This window comes from Mizuhopecten yessoensis, unplaced genomic scaffold (assembly GCF_002113885.1).
Source record: "Mizuhopecten yessoensis strain PY_sf001 unplaced genomic scaffold, ASM211388v2 scaffold8335, whole genome shotgun sequence".
Classification (NCBI taxonomy): Eukaryota; Metazoa; Mollusca; class Bivalvia; order Pectinida; family Pectinidae; genus Mizuhopecten; species Mizuhopecten yessoensis.
In genome coordinates this window covers 512,994-529,896 of record NW_018407496.1, presented here as the reverse complement: position 1 = coordinate 529,896, position 16,903 = coordinate 512,994, and the positions used below count along the sequence as shown (strand labels likewise).

The 16,903-nt window shown below is 36.8% G+C and overlaps 2 protein-coding genes across 15 annotated transcripts in view; both read right to left on the bottom strand.

Moving 5' to 3' along the window:
* Positions 1-1,869: 1,869 nt before the first annotated feature.
* Positions 1,870-3,588, bottom strand: LOC110455617. Its single transcript, XM_021505828.1, has one exon. The coding sequence runs from the start codon at positions 3,586-3,588 to the stop codon at positions 1,870-1,872; it is 1,719 nt and encodes a 572-aa protein (XP_021361503.1).
* Positions 3,589-9,190: 5,602 nt separating this feature from the next.
* LOC110455625 (SH2 domain-containing protein 3C-like) overlaps positions 9,191-16,903 on the bottom strand; it is an 87,354-nt gene continuing 79,641 nt past the window's right edge. For 12 of the 14 annotated variants that reach the window (XM_021505838.1, XM_021505841.1, XM_021505842.1 and 9 more), the window contains 3 exons: positions 12,451-14,139; positions 10,378-10,546; positions 9,191-9,948 (listed from right to left, as the gene is read on the bottom strand). In XM_021505838.1, the coding sequence (XP_021361513.1) occupies positions 9,445-9,948; positions 10,378-10,546; positions 12,451-14,139 (2,362 nt within the window). In that variant the 3' untranslated portion in view covers positions 9,191-9,444. Of the gene's footprint in view, positions 9,949-10,377; positions 10,547-12,450; positions 14,140-14,447; positions 14,742-16,903 lie in introns of those variants that run through there. The other 2 variants (XM_021505849.1, XM_021505850.1) reach the window with 2 other exon arrangements.

Genomic DNA, 16,903 nt, shown 5'->3' with positions numbered 1-16,903 from the left:
TTAAAACCTGTTTCATTTAGTAATAAAATCATTATGAAACGTACTCTGATATTATATAAATAAAACGTACAAACATGAACCCATGTTAAACCTAAATTTTAAGTCATCCTTTTAGAGGGCCTATTACAGGGACATATATAGGACACCTGTATGTAGTAGAGTTAATTGTTTATTGTATTGTACTTTTGTTGATTATGTCAGCTTACGGTTGTGTAGTTTACAATTACAAATTTACAACATGTTGCAACGAAATAAATTACTTTTATAAATACCATACTGATCTACAATTACACGTATGTTTGATCCGGTTATAAGGACCAGAAGTCACCATTTAAACATGCCTATAATCAATCCTTCAAAATTCTCCAAAATTTCGTCGACGTACATCGTTTTTGCAGGTTTTCTATGATGTTTAGTTATAAGTCATCGTGTTCTCTTCAAATGCCACTGAAAACAAACTATTTGGTGGAAAAGGTTATGAATATCTCTTTTGCTATTCCATCAGAGAAAAATACACAAATTCAATTTTAAAGAACTATTTCAACATCTTTCTGATCGTGTACCAATTGGGTAGTGTACCAATTGTGGAAGCGTGAAGTTATATGTTCAAAATCATGTTTAAAAATAGATTTTACTGCCTATAGATACATCAACAAGAGAACATCAATAACCGTTGTGTTTGTAGTGAAGGAAACATTTACCTTCTGAAAAGGTTGGTTTGTATTCGATTTATGTGGCGTTTGTGAGTTTTGCTGCATCCTCATTTAATATATTAAAGCACATTTCTGCTTATTATTTCAGCATTCGTGTTGCATGATGGTTGACACAACAACAAATTGTTAAAACAAATTGAAAGTATGGATAATATTAAATTTTAATGCATGCGCTGAAATCATTTACAAAGCACATTTAAAAGTCGATCACAACGTAAGGTACGTCATTGATGTGCCTATGTAGTGGGTTTCATGTGGACGTGACTTACAGTTTTTTAGTATTTTATAATTATGAAAAAAAAGAAAAGTCAGCGTATATAAACTGTAATAATTTAACAATTTTCGAGATAAATTCAATTTTATGCAACAAATACATTATATAATACAGTCACACCTGGGCAACAGTTCATTTTGGTTACGTGTTCTTTCATAAAGTTGATTTACTGAGCATTCAGTCTGATCACGTGTACGGTAGCCTTGTGTGGTCGGGTGAACGTAATCGCATATCGTATCGTTATGTAATCAAATAAGCATTCTCTATACAACTATGAAAGCAATCCTGTTTATGTTGCCGGCTTTAATGGACTTTGAGTTCTGATATTATACTTGTGTTGACGATGTATATTTTCTAAATGCGTAAGGTATATTTTGCCCTTGTGAGTTGACAATGTGATATATTTCATTGTGGTGGGTTGACGCTGTGATACACTTTGTCCTTGTATGCTGTATTGTATCTTTGCATGTCGACGGTATGATATATGTTGTCCCTTCGTGTTGTCAATGAAGTTTATTCTGTCCATGTGTTGCCAGAATTGTTTATTTTGTCCCAGTGTTTTTCCGACGACATACTTTGTACTGGAGCTGTGGTAAAGTTTGTCCTGTGACTTCGCTCTCAAAACACTTGCCCAAACAAGGGCAATAAATGATAATGTTACATTACACACAGTCACGTCATACACAGTCACGTGCGTCTTCATCTTATCAGTAAAATATTATACAATAAGATATGATGTGGCCGACGTTAGTCTCATGCAGTGTTTGCATCCGTCAAACGGACAAACAATTGAAATCAGTTACCCAAAATATAAAGGATGGGTGCCATATTCAGCCGTTTTACAGTCCCTCATCGATAAGCATTTAGTACGTAAAAAAGTTTTCATTTGCCACGAATTAATCCCGTTGCATCATTTCTATGGAAATATCCATACGGCTCACCAATACCACTAGTGTGGTGCCAGGTATTGTTTCCAATGTCTTCGATGATAATGCATCCATCTTTGTGATAGGAAAGCCGATTAGGAATGAATTGCTCAACCGAGATCGCCGAGGGATTTATCTGCGTTTGCTGGGGGTATCGAAATAACTCATTAAAATGTTTGTCCATTACCAATACATTCATTGATGACCGGTCCGCCACGGCGATATTTTTTGTCACGGGACATTCAGCGATATGCCTTGGCAGGCAAACAATCGGTTTGCTGAACAATGAAAAAAGGGTTGGCTTAGTTGTGATGATGACGCCTCCTTGGCTGTTGAATTTGGTTATTTGTTTTGACATGCCGACGATGAGATGGCCATCCATGGTCACACAGATACATAAAGGGGACTCGTCTGTGTAGAACCTAGGAGTTGGTGGCGCTGACGTCACCTCGATGACGCTATTATCGTCAATTGAACAAATCCAAAGTTCTTGCTTTTCATTGGAGAAACTAAAGTCTGTGATTTGCCTTCTATGATCTATGGTGTCTAGTAATCTTCCGCTCCTGTCAATACGCACGATGGTTCGTAGATAAGTATCGTCTATCCATGTGTCGCCATTTCGCATTTTCGCCATCACGGTAATGGGAATGATGATTTCCCTTTCCAAAGGCTGCCGTACAGAATTGTTCTGTGGACGCGGCTGAGATGGGGTTTCCTTATTCCTCGTCTTCTTCCTTCTTGACTGATTATGCAACGGTCTAGATGACCAAGGATGTGCTATAACTGGGGTTTGATTCTCCTCTTCAGGTTGGCTAAAAGGTGTATATGGTTGGTTCGAAGCGGGTTGAAGTTTTGGAGATGATTCTGACTGTTGTTTATTAGATTGTCCAGCTCGTTGTTCTTTCGGGGGGACGACACCTTCGGGTAATTTACCTGTTTGTTGTTCTGTTGCTTCTTCCTTGTCCTTGGGTACTTCATTGCCAGATTTTCTTACCACTGGGACATTACTAGGATTTTTGTCTTTCATCACTGTACCGAACGCTTGTTTGAGGTTGTCAAGCGGCATTAGGTTCGCAGAAAAACTGGCCGTGTTTAGTGTCGGCTTTACTGGCAACGCTACTGGGGATTCAATATTGGCATCACTGTCATACACGGTGATATCATCTCCAGTCTGGATCAGAGACCTACAATTCTCTATCTGACCCTTTAACATCGCGAAATGGTTTTCGTGTTCTTTCTTGTAGTCCTTCAATAGAGTTACGTTTTCTATTTTTAGTTTCTCGTACACAGCGAGTGTTTGGTCTGCAAGTAAATCTATTTTCCGCTTTAGTTTATCTCTCTGTTTCGTTACGTCCGCGGCAAGGCTTTCAAATGTGGCTTCGGTTTCCTTGATCTCGACGTCAATGGATTTGATACTTTTCCTTATTGAAGGAATGCCATCTGTTTCTTTTTTGCTTATTAACTTTTGAAGTTTCTTTTTCTTTTTTGTAGAAACGTTACTCAGAGTCAAAAAGTTGTGACCGCTGTGAATTGAAGACGTACATTCGGTACAGGCAATGTCTTGACAATTTTCACAAAACAACACCGACGATTTCCCATGGTGATAAATACATGAATTCTGTCCCTTTACACGAATTGGAATTTGACCTCCCTGTTGTGTTAGACTTTCAGCCATTACTAATTCACAAATCACGTATCACTTATTGTGTAGTGTTACAGTATTGTCACACGTTCAGAACGGATGGATAATTCAACCACAATACCGAAGTATTTCCCAAGAACGAAGAAACAATTGATTATAGTATATCCTTACATTTTAACACACATGTCCTTCACGAATCATGTACAGGTATATTTTAGTGATGAGGCTGTTCTAATATACAAATGTATGTTTTATCGTCACTATCTCATATGCATTCATACCATCGGAGCATGCGCAAATAGTCATCCTATATCAGATCAATACAATAAAGAACAAACAGTAATCTGGTCATATGGTGCATTTTATTATCTGCCGTGGTTTAGTGATAATTTAACGCCACAAGGTGGTAGACTCAGCTGATGGACTATCTATCAGTCGTTACATTGGCCGTAATCTTGTAGCTGGACTATCAGTCGTTAGATTGGCCGTAACCTTGTAGCTGGACTATCAGTCGTTACATTGGCCGTAACCTTGTAGCTGGACTATTGGTCGTTAGATTGGACGTAACCTTGTAGCTGGACTATCGGTCGTTACATTGGCCGTAACCTTGTAGCTGGACTATTGGTCGTTACATTGGCCGTAACCTTGTAGATGAAACTGATTCCAGCAGGGTGTACATGAAATACGTAGTTTAAGAATAAAATATTTGTTGCGGTCATAAGTTATAAAATAGTAAAAGCCATTGCAAACGGTTTTATGAACACTTCCCCATTTACTACATTTCTACATAAAGTATTTTGTTTTTCCTGATTTTTATTTTTTCCAACTGATGAGTCCTAATGGAAAAATGGTGCAGTTCTCTTTGGCTTTCTCGATCGACTTACTGAAATAAAGCTCTTCGTATTCATAGTGATTATTTATTACCGAAGTAGTGATGTTTGTTTGACATTGCATATGTGCCCAGTAATCGTACATATTGTTAAGTGAAGTCATTACTCATGTTAAAAGAGTTCGTCTGATGATGTGGTTAATTAATCCAATATTACCAACGGGGGATTGGTCCCGTATGATTATAGCGTTTCATTTTGTTTATTCAATAATTCACCAGAAGTTATTTAGACGTCATTTCAGAGGGTAGACTGTTCTAGATATGACGGAATGACATTTATCGTTAACACGTTCTATCTTAGATAGTTTGTTTGTGTACCCCATTCCCATGTGTAGCAGTATTATATTGCTGTTTGATATGAGATTTGACATATTAGAGTCATATTAATGCCAGGTTAAATTAGATAGCTCGATTTTACCTTCTCTAACGCGTCTATAAGCCAATCAGGAGGCAGGGAGATTAAGAGTCGTTCTAGGAGGGAATTGAATCACATACCCTTAATTTAGTGGCTTTTCTGTAGGCATGTTGAATTAATTCTCTATGTTTCATTAAAGAAGAGCGGACTCCACACATGGTTGACATATTCTAAATGAGGTCTTGCATGTCCTCTTTATAAATCATTCAAATATTTTGTCAGAATATTCAAGAGTTCTCCTATGTTATATATGTTATCCCTTAATAATCAGCATTTATACTGAACTCAGTTATTTTGCTGGTCATTTCTTGTGTAACACGAGGTACTGACAACGGAACAACGAGGCACACTAATAAGCATAATTAAAAATAAACATTGACCTTCATATCACATAAAGAAATAGCACGTTTCCCTATGGGAGGATGATGGCTACTAGAAAAGTTTTCCACAATCTTCATAAAAATCTGCATATTTGGAAACCCTGTGTTGTAAGTTTGCTCCTCATCATTCGACATATATCACGGGCATTATGATAACTTCTTGAATAGCAGATCAACTGTGACATATAGACACCGTCAGTTGGAGATTCAGTGATGTTACTATCATCAAAACGTCATATATAAATATAACTCCCTGATTGTGCTATATGAAGCTTTGTACAATTTGTATTTACCAACCGGAAGGAAATATTTCGAAAAAAATACTGGAAGGATAGAAATCAAAGTTAAAGTGGTCAAGTATGAGACCAGAGCCCGTATTCATGAAACCGTTCTCATGCTCAAGCATGGAGTATGTGCTCAAGCCTGATTTCTTTTTCCGGTAATAACTCGATTATAAAACTTTATTTTGTCAATGATTTGGAAAATCTTTGAAGAGACTTAAAGTCGAATACTGTTTTCAATGTTTTAATTTTATGTTTTGATCGTTTGATATGATTTAAGCGAGTTACAAGAATGTTGATTTGAGCACATTCTAGCAGGAAAACTATTTTCGAGAGCGATATATTAAGTAGTGGAAGATTTAGGATTTCCGTGTAACAGTTGCTTGGGAAAGCTTCTCGCCTGGCTACGAATATGAAGCTGAAGACTCCATTTGCAAGAGGAAAACTTGGGCAGATCAGGTGGGACATAAAATTGTTCACGAGTTTAATTTTTGTGGTTTCTTTAAAAAATGGAATAACATAAACAAGATTTGGTTATAGCGAGAAAGGTTTCGGTATTCTTGGCAACTCGGGGGGTGCGCGACTGTTCCATTAACGCATTAGGCAGAGCCTTGTCTCCATAATTTGAAAACCGAACACACTGTGCGGCTTGAATCGAGATCAGAGTCCCGCTAATCCTGTATATATTGGGGCATTTCTTTGGCTCGAGACATACTCCTTGAGGAAATCGGGTCGGAACGTCCACAATTGCTTATTCGGGATCAGAGCATTTCCAATGAGGTAATCGACTCCGTTGCCTCCGGGGAAGTTTGTATTACAGTGGACATGACCAAGACTTGCATAAGATTCTTCCATCACAGCACACAATACCAAACTAGGGTTCAAATCATGTGGGATGAATCGCGCAGCTTTACCAGATACCATAGCTCCCTCTCTCACAAAAGACAATATCTAAACGTGTCTGATGATACTTCAAATGTTGTGGCAGCACCTGTAGATATATTCGTTGTTACTGTTCCAGACCAACTTGCTGTGGCGACACCATGCGAACGGGTAATTTCGCCCTCTTCTGAGATTACACCAGTGATGCTTACGTTCGTTAGTTCGGGTTCCGCGTTGTTTCTGCAATCTAATTAAAACTAGACTTATAATTCTGCTCCTCTACGATACACTCCAATACAAGCCTATTTTTTATTAAATTGGAAGTTTCTGCCTTTTCGTTCAATCTCTAACATGTCATCGTATAGTGTTAACATACTGTTATTTAACTTTTATCGGGTTATATAAGAAAGCTGAAATTGTGTGATGTAAGATTGTATAGCATTACTTAGCGATATTTCACCTGAGTTTCATACTAGGGTTCGTCAACGGCTAGGTTGGTGAAGCTCAAACAATACCTGTAATAATGAATGTCTCCTGGCAAGCAAAAGATATGTCAGACACCCAACAACACAAACAGTGAACAAATCAGAAGCAACGTCTTTTCAGCCAATTGTGTAACAATTCAACATGGTAGATACTGAAAATTGTATCCTTGAAAACTGATTATAAAATCAACAACTCAAGACCAATGTAAATTTAATATCATTTTTATTTATTATATTTTTTAAATGCATATAAAATGTGATATACAGTGTAATTTTAAGTATAACTGTTTATTCACTTTTGGTACCTTATATATTCCAGATGATAATAATCTACGCTTAAGTCTCACCGTCTATACAGATATGAACAATATTAATGAAAAGAAGGTTAAATTTGTATCTCTTAAAATTAATATATACGTGTCCCATTTATCTTAAAAGTGTATTACAAAAATGTACAACTATCTTAGGATTGGGACTTGAAACTGACCTCAATAATTCTGTGTACAAATTGTATCAGAAATCATGAGGGTAGACCTGCTACCACTGTTTCTGTCTATGAATAATTCATGAATGGTCAGGAATAATAACATGAATATTCAGATATATCATGAATATTCATGAATAATAACATGAATATTCAGATATCTTTTCATTCATTAACATTGGCACTGTAGTTGAATATTTATTTTCTGAGATGTATTTAATGTCTTGTTACAAACAATTACTTACATGATCTATCAACATTCTAGGAATACTATCCATCTGTTGATTAATCAAAAGAATGGACCTTGCTTGTACCACATCAAAACATTTAATGAATTACTTCATTCTTCAGGTTTCCACTGGAAAATCATCTATCCCATTTTGAAGAAGTACCTGTTTACAAACTTTTTGTGATTAAAAAATCATTGTTTATTCACTCTTTGCAAATCCAAGTTGTAAATAAAATTTCTTCTAAAAAATACCCTGTGGCTGACTAACCATATTGGCTGTCTGTTTAAGTTGTAAGCAAAATTGGTATTTCTTTATTTAGATGATAGAAACTCAATAAAAATCGACCTTGTATGATACCAGTGTAAAACACTTATGTGTAGATATATAAAACTGGTCTGTCATATATACCTATATATATCAAAGAAGATAACACATAATACAAAGGGAGGTAACTGTAGTGCTCCAGCAGTGTTAATCCGTAATTCTTGTCTTCTCTAAAATATTTTATCCAATGATTTAAATACATATATTGACTGTTGCTTTTTACAATGAGATTCAGAAGATTTATAGGTTTGTTTTAACACTACACGTAAACAATGTTACTGTTACATGTGCTCAATACTTACATTCTTAAAAAAATCTTTCTGAAATACAATAAAATATACCATATTTATTCAATAACTTCATTCACATTGCATTAAAATATTCTTCTCATTTTATTTTGTAACTTAATCTAGAAGATTTACTCCTACTTTCACAGTCTTCAGAGATGCCAAGCTATTAAATGTAACATCAGTTAATAATTACAATAAAACCTGTTTCATTTAGCAATAAAATCTTTATGAAACGTACTCTAATATTATATAAATAAAATGTACAAACATGAACTCATGTTAAACCTAAATTGTAAGTCATCCTTTTAGAGGGCCTATTACAGGGACATATATAGGACACCTGTATGCAGTAGAGTTTATTGTATTGTACTTGTGTTGATTATATCAGCTTACGGTTGTGTAGTTTACAATTACAAATTTACAACATGTATTCTGGTAAAAATCATACAGTGAATGACAACCATGCAGTTTTCTGTTTGTAACTTTCCTCTTTAATGTAAGACAAGTGACCTGCACTAATTTGCATACAACTGGACCTGCACCAATTTGCAAATAACTGAAGAAAACAACTGAAAATTCAAAAACAATCTTAATCTAGATATTTCAGTTGTTACACTAAAACATCAAAAATATTAAAATCAGTTTGTAATTTAAACTTGTTCTGTTTTTTCCAAAGCAGCTGTGATTTCATTCATTTTGATTAAGAATACATAATATAAAATGCCCACTGAAAAAGCTTTTTTATTTTTTCCAAATAAGTTTTAAAAAATTCAAATAGAAGTTCAGATTTTTTAAACATTGTGCAAAATCAAAGAGTCCAAAAAACTTGACTGTGAAAATAGTACGCAGTTCTGGTTTAATAGAAATCTGTTTCAGATATCAAAATCTAAAAATAGTTTTCTTTTAATGTTTTAGTACAATGTATTTTGATAAAAATATGAATTACATACATTTTAAGAATGTCCTTANCACCAATGGTGACCCAGCACCAGTTTTAGGAATAAACAGACTCCGGAAGACTTCATAAAAATACTGATAATACACTCACCACTCACTTAAAATCACACATTAGACCGATCCCTGTTACTAGGGACCCTCAAAACAGACTCCTACCATCCAAGCTATTTTTCCTTGGTAAAATTTGAATTCAGGAAAGTTTTTCCCAGACATTCACCCATGAAAATCAATCCACACAACACACATCTTTCAATCACTAGCACACATTTCTATCACACCTCCGTGCCGTCATCACCAGGGGGCTCTGCTCGATTAGACAAGACCGCCAACAATTGTTCAAATTTATTGAGCCTTAATGTCCGTTCCACACTTGCCCCTTTGGAGCCCCATAGTAGTTTCATTTGGAACTCTGTGCGAAACACATCCAGTAGTTCAGTATCTGGGGTAAATGTGTTGAGCAATGCCTGCCCTGTGACACTGTACAGTCCAGCTTGGGCCGTGATCAGACGCGCTGTGTCAAGATGTGTCAACAAAATATCCAAACCTGAGTTTGGATCTGCATTCTCCCAAGGGAGATAATCTAGCAGAGATTCATCGTCCCGTTCTAGCAGCACCACAAGAGAACTGATATCCGGTATGGTGACATTCTGGAGGGGGAGTAGGCCACTGCCGTCGTTGAGCGACTTGAGAGCTGCCTTGTGTTTAGTGTCGAAGATGAAGGCACTGGACGTATGATTCTGTCTCAACACCATCCATGTATCCCTCAGCCTCTGGATCTGTGACAAGGAGGTTACCATCAGTCTCATACAGGGGTCAAACGTGTACACAGCAATCAAGCAACACTTACATGATGATATACTTGATCTTTTTGATAACTTATATCTATTAACAAGCATTCTAGGAAATGATAACGTAAGTATGGATCTCAAAACAGTAAGTGGTTCAATATAACTTGAATAGTGCATGTCTCAAAACTGATAGGAATATATCATTTTATCACTTAAACAATTCATGATCTGTTGGATCATTAGCACAGAAATGTCTCAAAAGCACTTGGTGGAAAATATCAGAAATTACCAGTCTGGTTCATAAGGAAATGAAATCGTTGATGACAGATTTTAAAATCAATATAAATGGTACCACTAACAAAATAAATTTTCAATACTTTCCTTGGTTACAACATTACTTTAATGCTAAGTACTGACCTGGGTACTGGCCAGTCCTTCCATCACAGCAGAGAAAGCAAACAAGTTTCCTAGAGTGACCCTCAGCTGGAGAGCAATCTCTATCCACTGACTGAGCATCTTGGCACGGTCCGTAACTTTCTGACACGTCAAAATTGTCGTCCTCGTGAACAATTTCAAACAGTAACACCTGAAATCATTGTCACAATAAAGATTAATATTTGGCTCAAACTTTCAAGCTAAGTAGGGCTTTTACAGCTGGAACTATTTTACATTTATCAGTTTTAAAGTTCTTTTGATTTTGCTAAATTAATTTACTACTAACAGCTATTGTCATTTAAGGACAAGTCAGGTTTTTGAGGTGAAAGAAAACTTCAAAGTTCCAAGAGAAAACCACTGATATGCCGCCAGTGCCTGGCCACTGCCCCGCGTAGGCCTCGAACGGTGGAGACTAGTGACCGTAGATGGCCAGATGCCTTAAACACTCGACTACCAATGCACCATTGCAGTCCTTTTAAATGTGTTTCAACCTCATTTTTCTTTTCTTTTTTCCAGAGCATGAGAACTTGGCATAGTGATTGACATTAAACTTACATCCACTAAACAATACAACACAATAGTCTAGTTGTTCATGCTTATTTAATTGAATGATATGTTAATACAAGTCTAATACATTTTCAAACTATACAAAATTTATAACCCTATTTTGAAATTCCAATTAGACTATAACAACCAGCCTTGTACTAGTGGAGTGGTACTATGTTATTACACTTTACATCATAGCAACTTTGAATGACATGATTATATTTGATGTTACCANCACATTTTCAAACTATAGAAATTTATAACCCTATTTTGAAATTCCAATTAGGCTTTAACCACCAGCCTTGTACTAGTGGAGTGGTACTAAGTTATTACACTTTACATCATAGCAACTTTGAATGACATGATTATATTTGATGTTACCATTACACTTGATATCTAACTTTTATTTTATGCAACTGATTTATCTGGAAATATGCCCATGTTGATATTAAAAAACAATCCCATATCTATTGTAGTTCAGTAGAAATACCAACCCCATTACACTTGATGTAAAGGTTACACCTGATTTTACGATTACATCTGATGTTACGATTACACCTGATGTAAAGATTACACCTGATGTTACGATTACTTGATGTAAAGATTACACTTGATGTAAGGATTACATTTGATGTTACGATTACATATGATGTTTCGATTACACCTGATGGTACGATTATATACATCTGATGAAAAGATTACAACTGATGTTACGATTACATCTGATGTAAAAATTACACCTGATGTAATGATTGCACCTGATGTTACGATTACTTGATGTAAAGATTACACCTGATGTAAAGATTACACCTGATGTAAAGATTACACCTGATGTTAAGATTATACCTGATGTAACGATTACGTGATGAAAAGATTACACTTGATGTAAAGATTACATTTGATGTTACAATTACATCTGATGTAAAGATTACACCTGATGTTACGATGACACCTGATGTAAAGATTACATTTGATGTTACGATTACATCTGATGTTACGATTACATCTGATGTAAAGATTACACCTGATGTTACGATGACACCTGACGTAAAGATTACATTTGATGTTACGATTACATCTGATGTTACGATTACACCTGATGTAAAGATTACACCTGATGTAAAGTTACACCTGATGTAATGATTACATCTGATGTAAAGATTACACCTGATGTTACGATTACATCTGATGTAAAGATTACACCTGATGTTAGGATTACGCTTGATGTTACAATTACATCTGATGTTACGATGACACCTGACGTAAAGATTACATTTGATGTTTGGATTACACTTGATGTTACGATTACATCTGATGTAAAGATTACACCTGATGTAAATATTACACCTGATGTTACGATTACACCTGATGAAAAGATTACATTTGATGTTTGGATTACACTTGATGTTACGATTACAACTGATGTTGATTACACTTGAAGGGACCATTTCAGTTTATGTTCCATGTCTTTAGCAAAAAAAGTAAACCATTTATAACAAGCTTGCTTACCTTTCAATTGTGTCCTGTCGCAGTTGTTTCCCTTGAGGAAGTGTGATCAGCTCCAGTCCCGATTCCACTCCTACCCCTAGATCACAGTCAGTAATAACCTTAAGGCTCTCAAGGTCAATCTTTGTCATGTGTAATGCTAATATTCTCGCATCTGTTGAAAGTAGCAAGCTTTTCACAGTCACTAATGTTGATGTTTCCAAAGGTTTATTTTCTTCTGGCAAAATATCACTGGAATACTTCGGGATGTTTAACGTTGATCCAACATTATCAGTGGGTATAGAGATTGTTCTACCTTTAGACCTATTGAGCATGTCAGAACTAGAGATATCTTCAAAATTGTTACCACTTGTCTTATTGGTCGGAGTTTTATTGGTTGGAGTATCTGGAACCGTGGCATAGTCGCGATTGTCTAAATATGAAAATTTTGTATCAGAAGTTAACCTTGACCTTTGGCTGTCAGTGTTATTCAAGTTTCCGTTTGGCACGGTTTCCTGATTTTGATTCATATTGTATGGAATTTTCTTGGAGTTATAATTATTGTCATAATCACTCATATGGGAATCTCCAGCTAAATTGGCATTTTGGTCCACAGGAAATCCTCTTGTTTGATTGGACAAGTTGTTGTGTTCTAGCCAACTAGGTCCTTCCTTCACCTGACTATAATCTGAATAGTCCCGCCCATCATCTTCGTACATGTTGGGATTTCGTACTTGGATTACGGGCCGTTTTTTATATTTAATGGAAGGTATACGACTAGGTTTGGGAGGAGCAGGCTTGGTGAGGTTGCTGTCAGAAATGGCAGGGGTGAGTTTTTGCATTGGAGGTGAAACTTGAAGGTACTGTCCCTGCCGATTACTTACAATGAAAAGACCTGGGTCCATCAGTACCGGTTCACTCCCACACCTTGCATGATATGGAGGTAAACTTGATGCTGAAACAGAGTTCTTCATTGTCAATGAAGTGCTCCCAAGTTTGTTTGGAATGCTGGGTAGACTGTCACACCGATCTATGTTTGACATTACTGTATTCTCCTGTTCCACCGTGTCCACTATGTCCAACAATGGCTGACTTCCTGTGCGCAGTGGCCGTTTGTGTCGCGACTTTGGACTACCCCGAGGACTGACTTTGGGGCTATTGTACGGACTATTATGGGGGCTCTGTGTGGGAGTATAAGCATAGTCTGCCGCACCAATCAGACTTGCCTTATTACCATATTTGGAGTCGTAGTAGCTCAGCGGCATTGTTCGACCAATGGGATTTTTTATCACAGCTCCGGATACTTTTGTGACCCCTTTCCTGTGGGACATGTAAAAGTCAATCAAATCCTGAACTGAAGCAAACTTCTCATCCTCAAAAAAGTACGATATTTCTGGTGTTCTAGAATTAGGTCTTTCCGTTATTTGAGAATTTATTACAAAGTGTATTGGTACTCCACGACAACCAGTAGTCAGTACAAAATCTCCAGGCTGGGATATACAGTCTCTCACAATGAAATCTCCGTCACGAGTCACTATCTTCTCTGCATGTTGCCGAGAAATATTCCCATGATACCAGGGCCAATGTTGAAGCTCGGACGGATCAGATCTTAGCTCTGCTGTAAGATCACGCTCTAGCCGTTCTGCAGAGACGTTCACAACTTGGTAGTCGGGGTAACTGGGTGCTTGCTGTGAGGTCGGTACCGTTTGTAACCTGTGAAACACAAAGAAAAAATTTAATAAAAACTTGTCATAAAAATCATAATATATTTGTACAACTAAACTGCAAACCTTTGGTCAAGAAATTAAATCAGTGATTTAGGCTGTAAGTCATACATGGTCAGTGTTTGATGGACCGAGAATGATGGTATAGGGAAAGTTAGACAGAATAAGACAAACTTTATAATTACAAACCATAATTACCATCAGGAAGATCAATTGGTTAAAACTGACTTATAAATCACCTATCGATACAAACGTCACAAGGCCAAGCATTGCTTGGGGCCTGCTTAGTAGGTGTACCTGTAGCCATTAATATCTAATGCCAAAAACACTTCCCAGTCCTTAGTAAATAACAACACATACCTTATTGGTGTGGCTATCAATGTATGGGTGACATGAGGGTAAGGGTTCCTATAGAGAGATGACCTCAGCCATTGTTTACCTAAACTTATCATCCCTCTTACATTTCCTGCGGAAACTCCAGATAGGACCTATCCTACATTGTAAGTGTGCATGTGGCTATCCACAGCCCTAGAACACTAACCCCGGCAATAATACAAAACTTCCAGTGAATCTTAAGATGACAAAAACAAACAAGGACAATCCTGTCTCTCATCTGATTAGACAATTATATATGTACTACATGTACCAGGTATACCAAGACTTATAATACACAGTAACACAGAATCGGACAAGTTCTATAATAAAACACATAAATAAATAAAACATGTACAGGCAATCAGATAATGTCTTTTTCAAAACATTATTTGTTTATTTCTTAATTATAAATTCATTACACTGATAAAGTTTGGGGTTACTTCCTTGCATATACATGTTGTATTTGTACAGCTAGGTAGACTAACATATGTAGCACACCAAAATACTAACTTTCTCCTCTTTTTTTTTTTTACCCAATTTAGACTTTTTACTTCAGCAAAATTCTTTTTATCATACTTTTTGCTCAAATTCAATTCATTCAGAGAATAATTCCCTATAAGTGAATTAGAGTGTGTATTTCATAACTTTTGACTACAGGGACAGTTTCAGTTTTTTGATGAACTCCAGGTACATAATATAACCTTAAATTAAGTGAGAGGAAAGCTAAATTGACTAATTTTTTAACAAACACTGTTTTGTTTGCTTCTCCTCAACAACCATCAACACAAAAGAAAGATAATTAAGGTAAACCAGTGACATTAAAAGGATCACTCCCAAAATAAACGAGGAGGCTATATCTCCAGTACACTTTTGTACACCTACCTCAGATAAACAGGTCCTGATAACTGTCTGAATTAACAGAGTATTCACCACCAGGCTCTCCTTATTAAAATATGTATAATTGAGAACAGATTACGATGTAGCCCCTGAATATACAGAGTATAGCTGACCACTGCCCACTGCCCAAGGACCCTCAATTTGTAAATACAGGAATTCACCAACACACCACACCAGAAGACTCTACATCCTGATGTCTGTAGTATTAACACTGAACCACTAACAGATAGATGTACTGGCAGACTCTAATTGTCCATAAAGTAATCATACACTAAAGAAAACTGACAAGATTATCAGTGTCACCATCGTACTATATATATATATACCATAAAAACTTCATTGTTACAATACACCCTATACGGTTTTCTGCTTCGCAAGTACTAGATTAATTTGACAGTCATACCACAGAACTATATAAGCCTAAACAATACACACTTTACTGTACAATAAGCACTGTAGATCTTTCTACCTCCCAAGTCCTAGTTTATCTATATATATACACCATAATTTATATAACCCATTCATTGTACAGTCTTTCTTCATCCTGTTCTAGCTTATTGTATAAAGCCAGTTTAGACCATCAACGTGTACATAAACACAAGCGTACAATCCAAATAGTATGACCCTCAGCATGAAGATGTTTTAACAGGATTGGATAGCAATATATAAACAGTTCAAGGGCTCTGCACAGTTCATAAGGCAGTCTAGTGTCTACAGCTTGTAAACAGCATCCTATTGACTATACCATACTACATCACACAGCACAACAGCCTGGTAGCTATGTAGTAAAACAGTGTCCTTTGATATCACAACTACAACCAAGTCAGTAACACACATCCATACCAGGTCTCTCAGAGATGTGATCCCCTAGTGATACACATCAGGGTCCCAGAGAGCCAACAGACAACCATTCCAGGTCTATGAGAGATGTGATCCCCTAGTTATACATATCAGGGTCCCGGTGAGCCAACAGACAACCATTCCAGGTCTATGAGAGATGTGATCCCCTAGTTATACATATCAGGGTCCCGGTGAGCCAACAGACAACCATTCCAGGTCTCTCAGAGATGTGATCCCCCAGTAATACATATCAGGGTCCCAGAGAGCCAACAGACAACCATTCCAGGCCTCTCAGAGATGTGATCCCCTGGTCATACATATCAGGGTCCCAGAGAGCCAACATGCATCAGGGTCCCAGAGAGCCAACAGCCATTCATAACAGGTTTTGCAAAGATCCCCAGTCATTCATTTCAAGGACTCAGGGGATCCCAAACATTTAAACATGGTCCAAGAAAACCAACATACATCCATACCTGAGGTTTCTCAAGGTAACCAACATACATCCATACCTGAGGTTTCTCAAGGTAACCAACAGACAACCATACCTGAGGTTTCTCAAGGTAACCAACAGACATCCATACCTGAGGTTTCTCAAGGTAACCAACAGACATCCATACCTGAGGTTTCTCAAGGTAACCAAC

Bases quoted from the DNA above. Each gene is read 5' to 3' on its own strand.
- LOC110455617 (XM_021505828.1), bottom strand. From the start codon at position 3,588: ATGGCTGAAAGTCTAACACAACAGGGAGGTCAAATTCCAATTCGTGTA.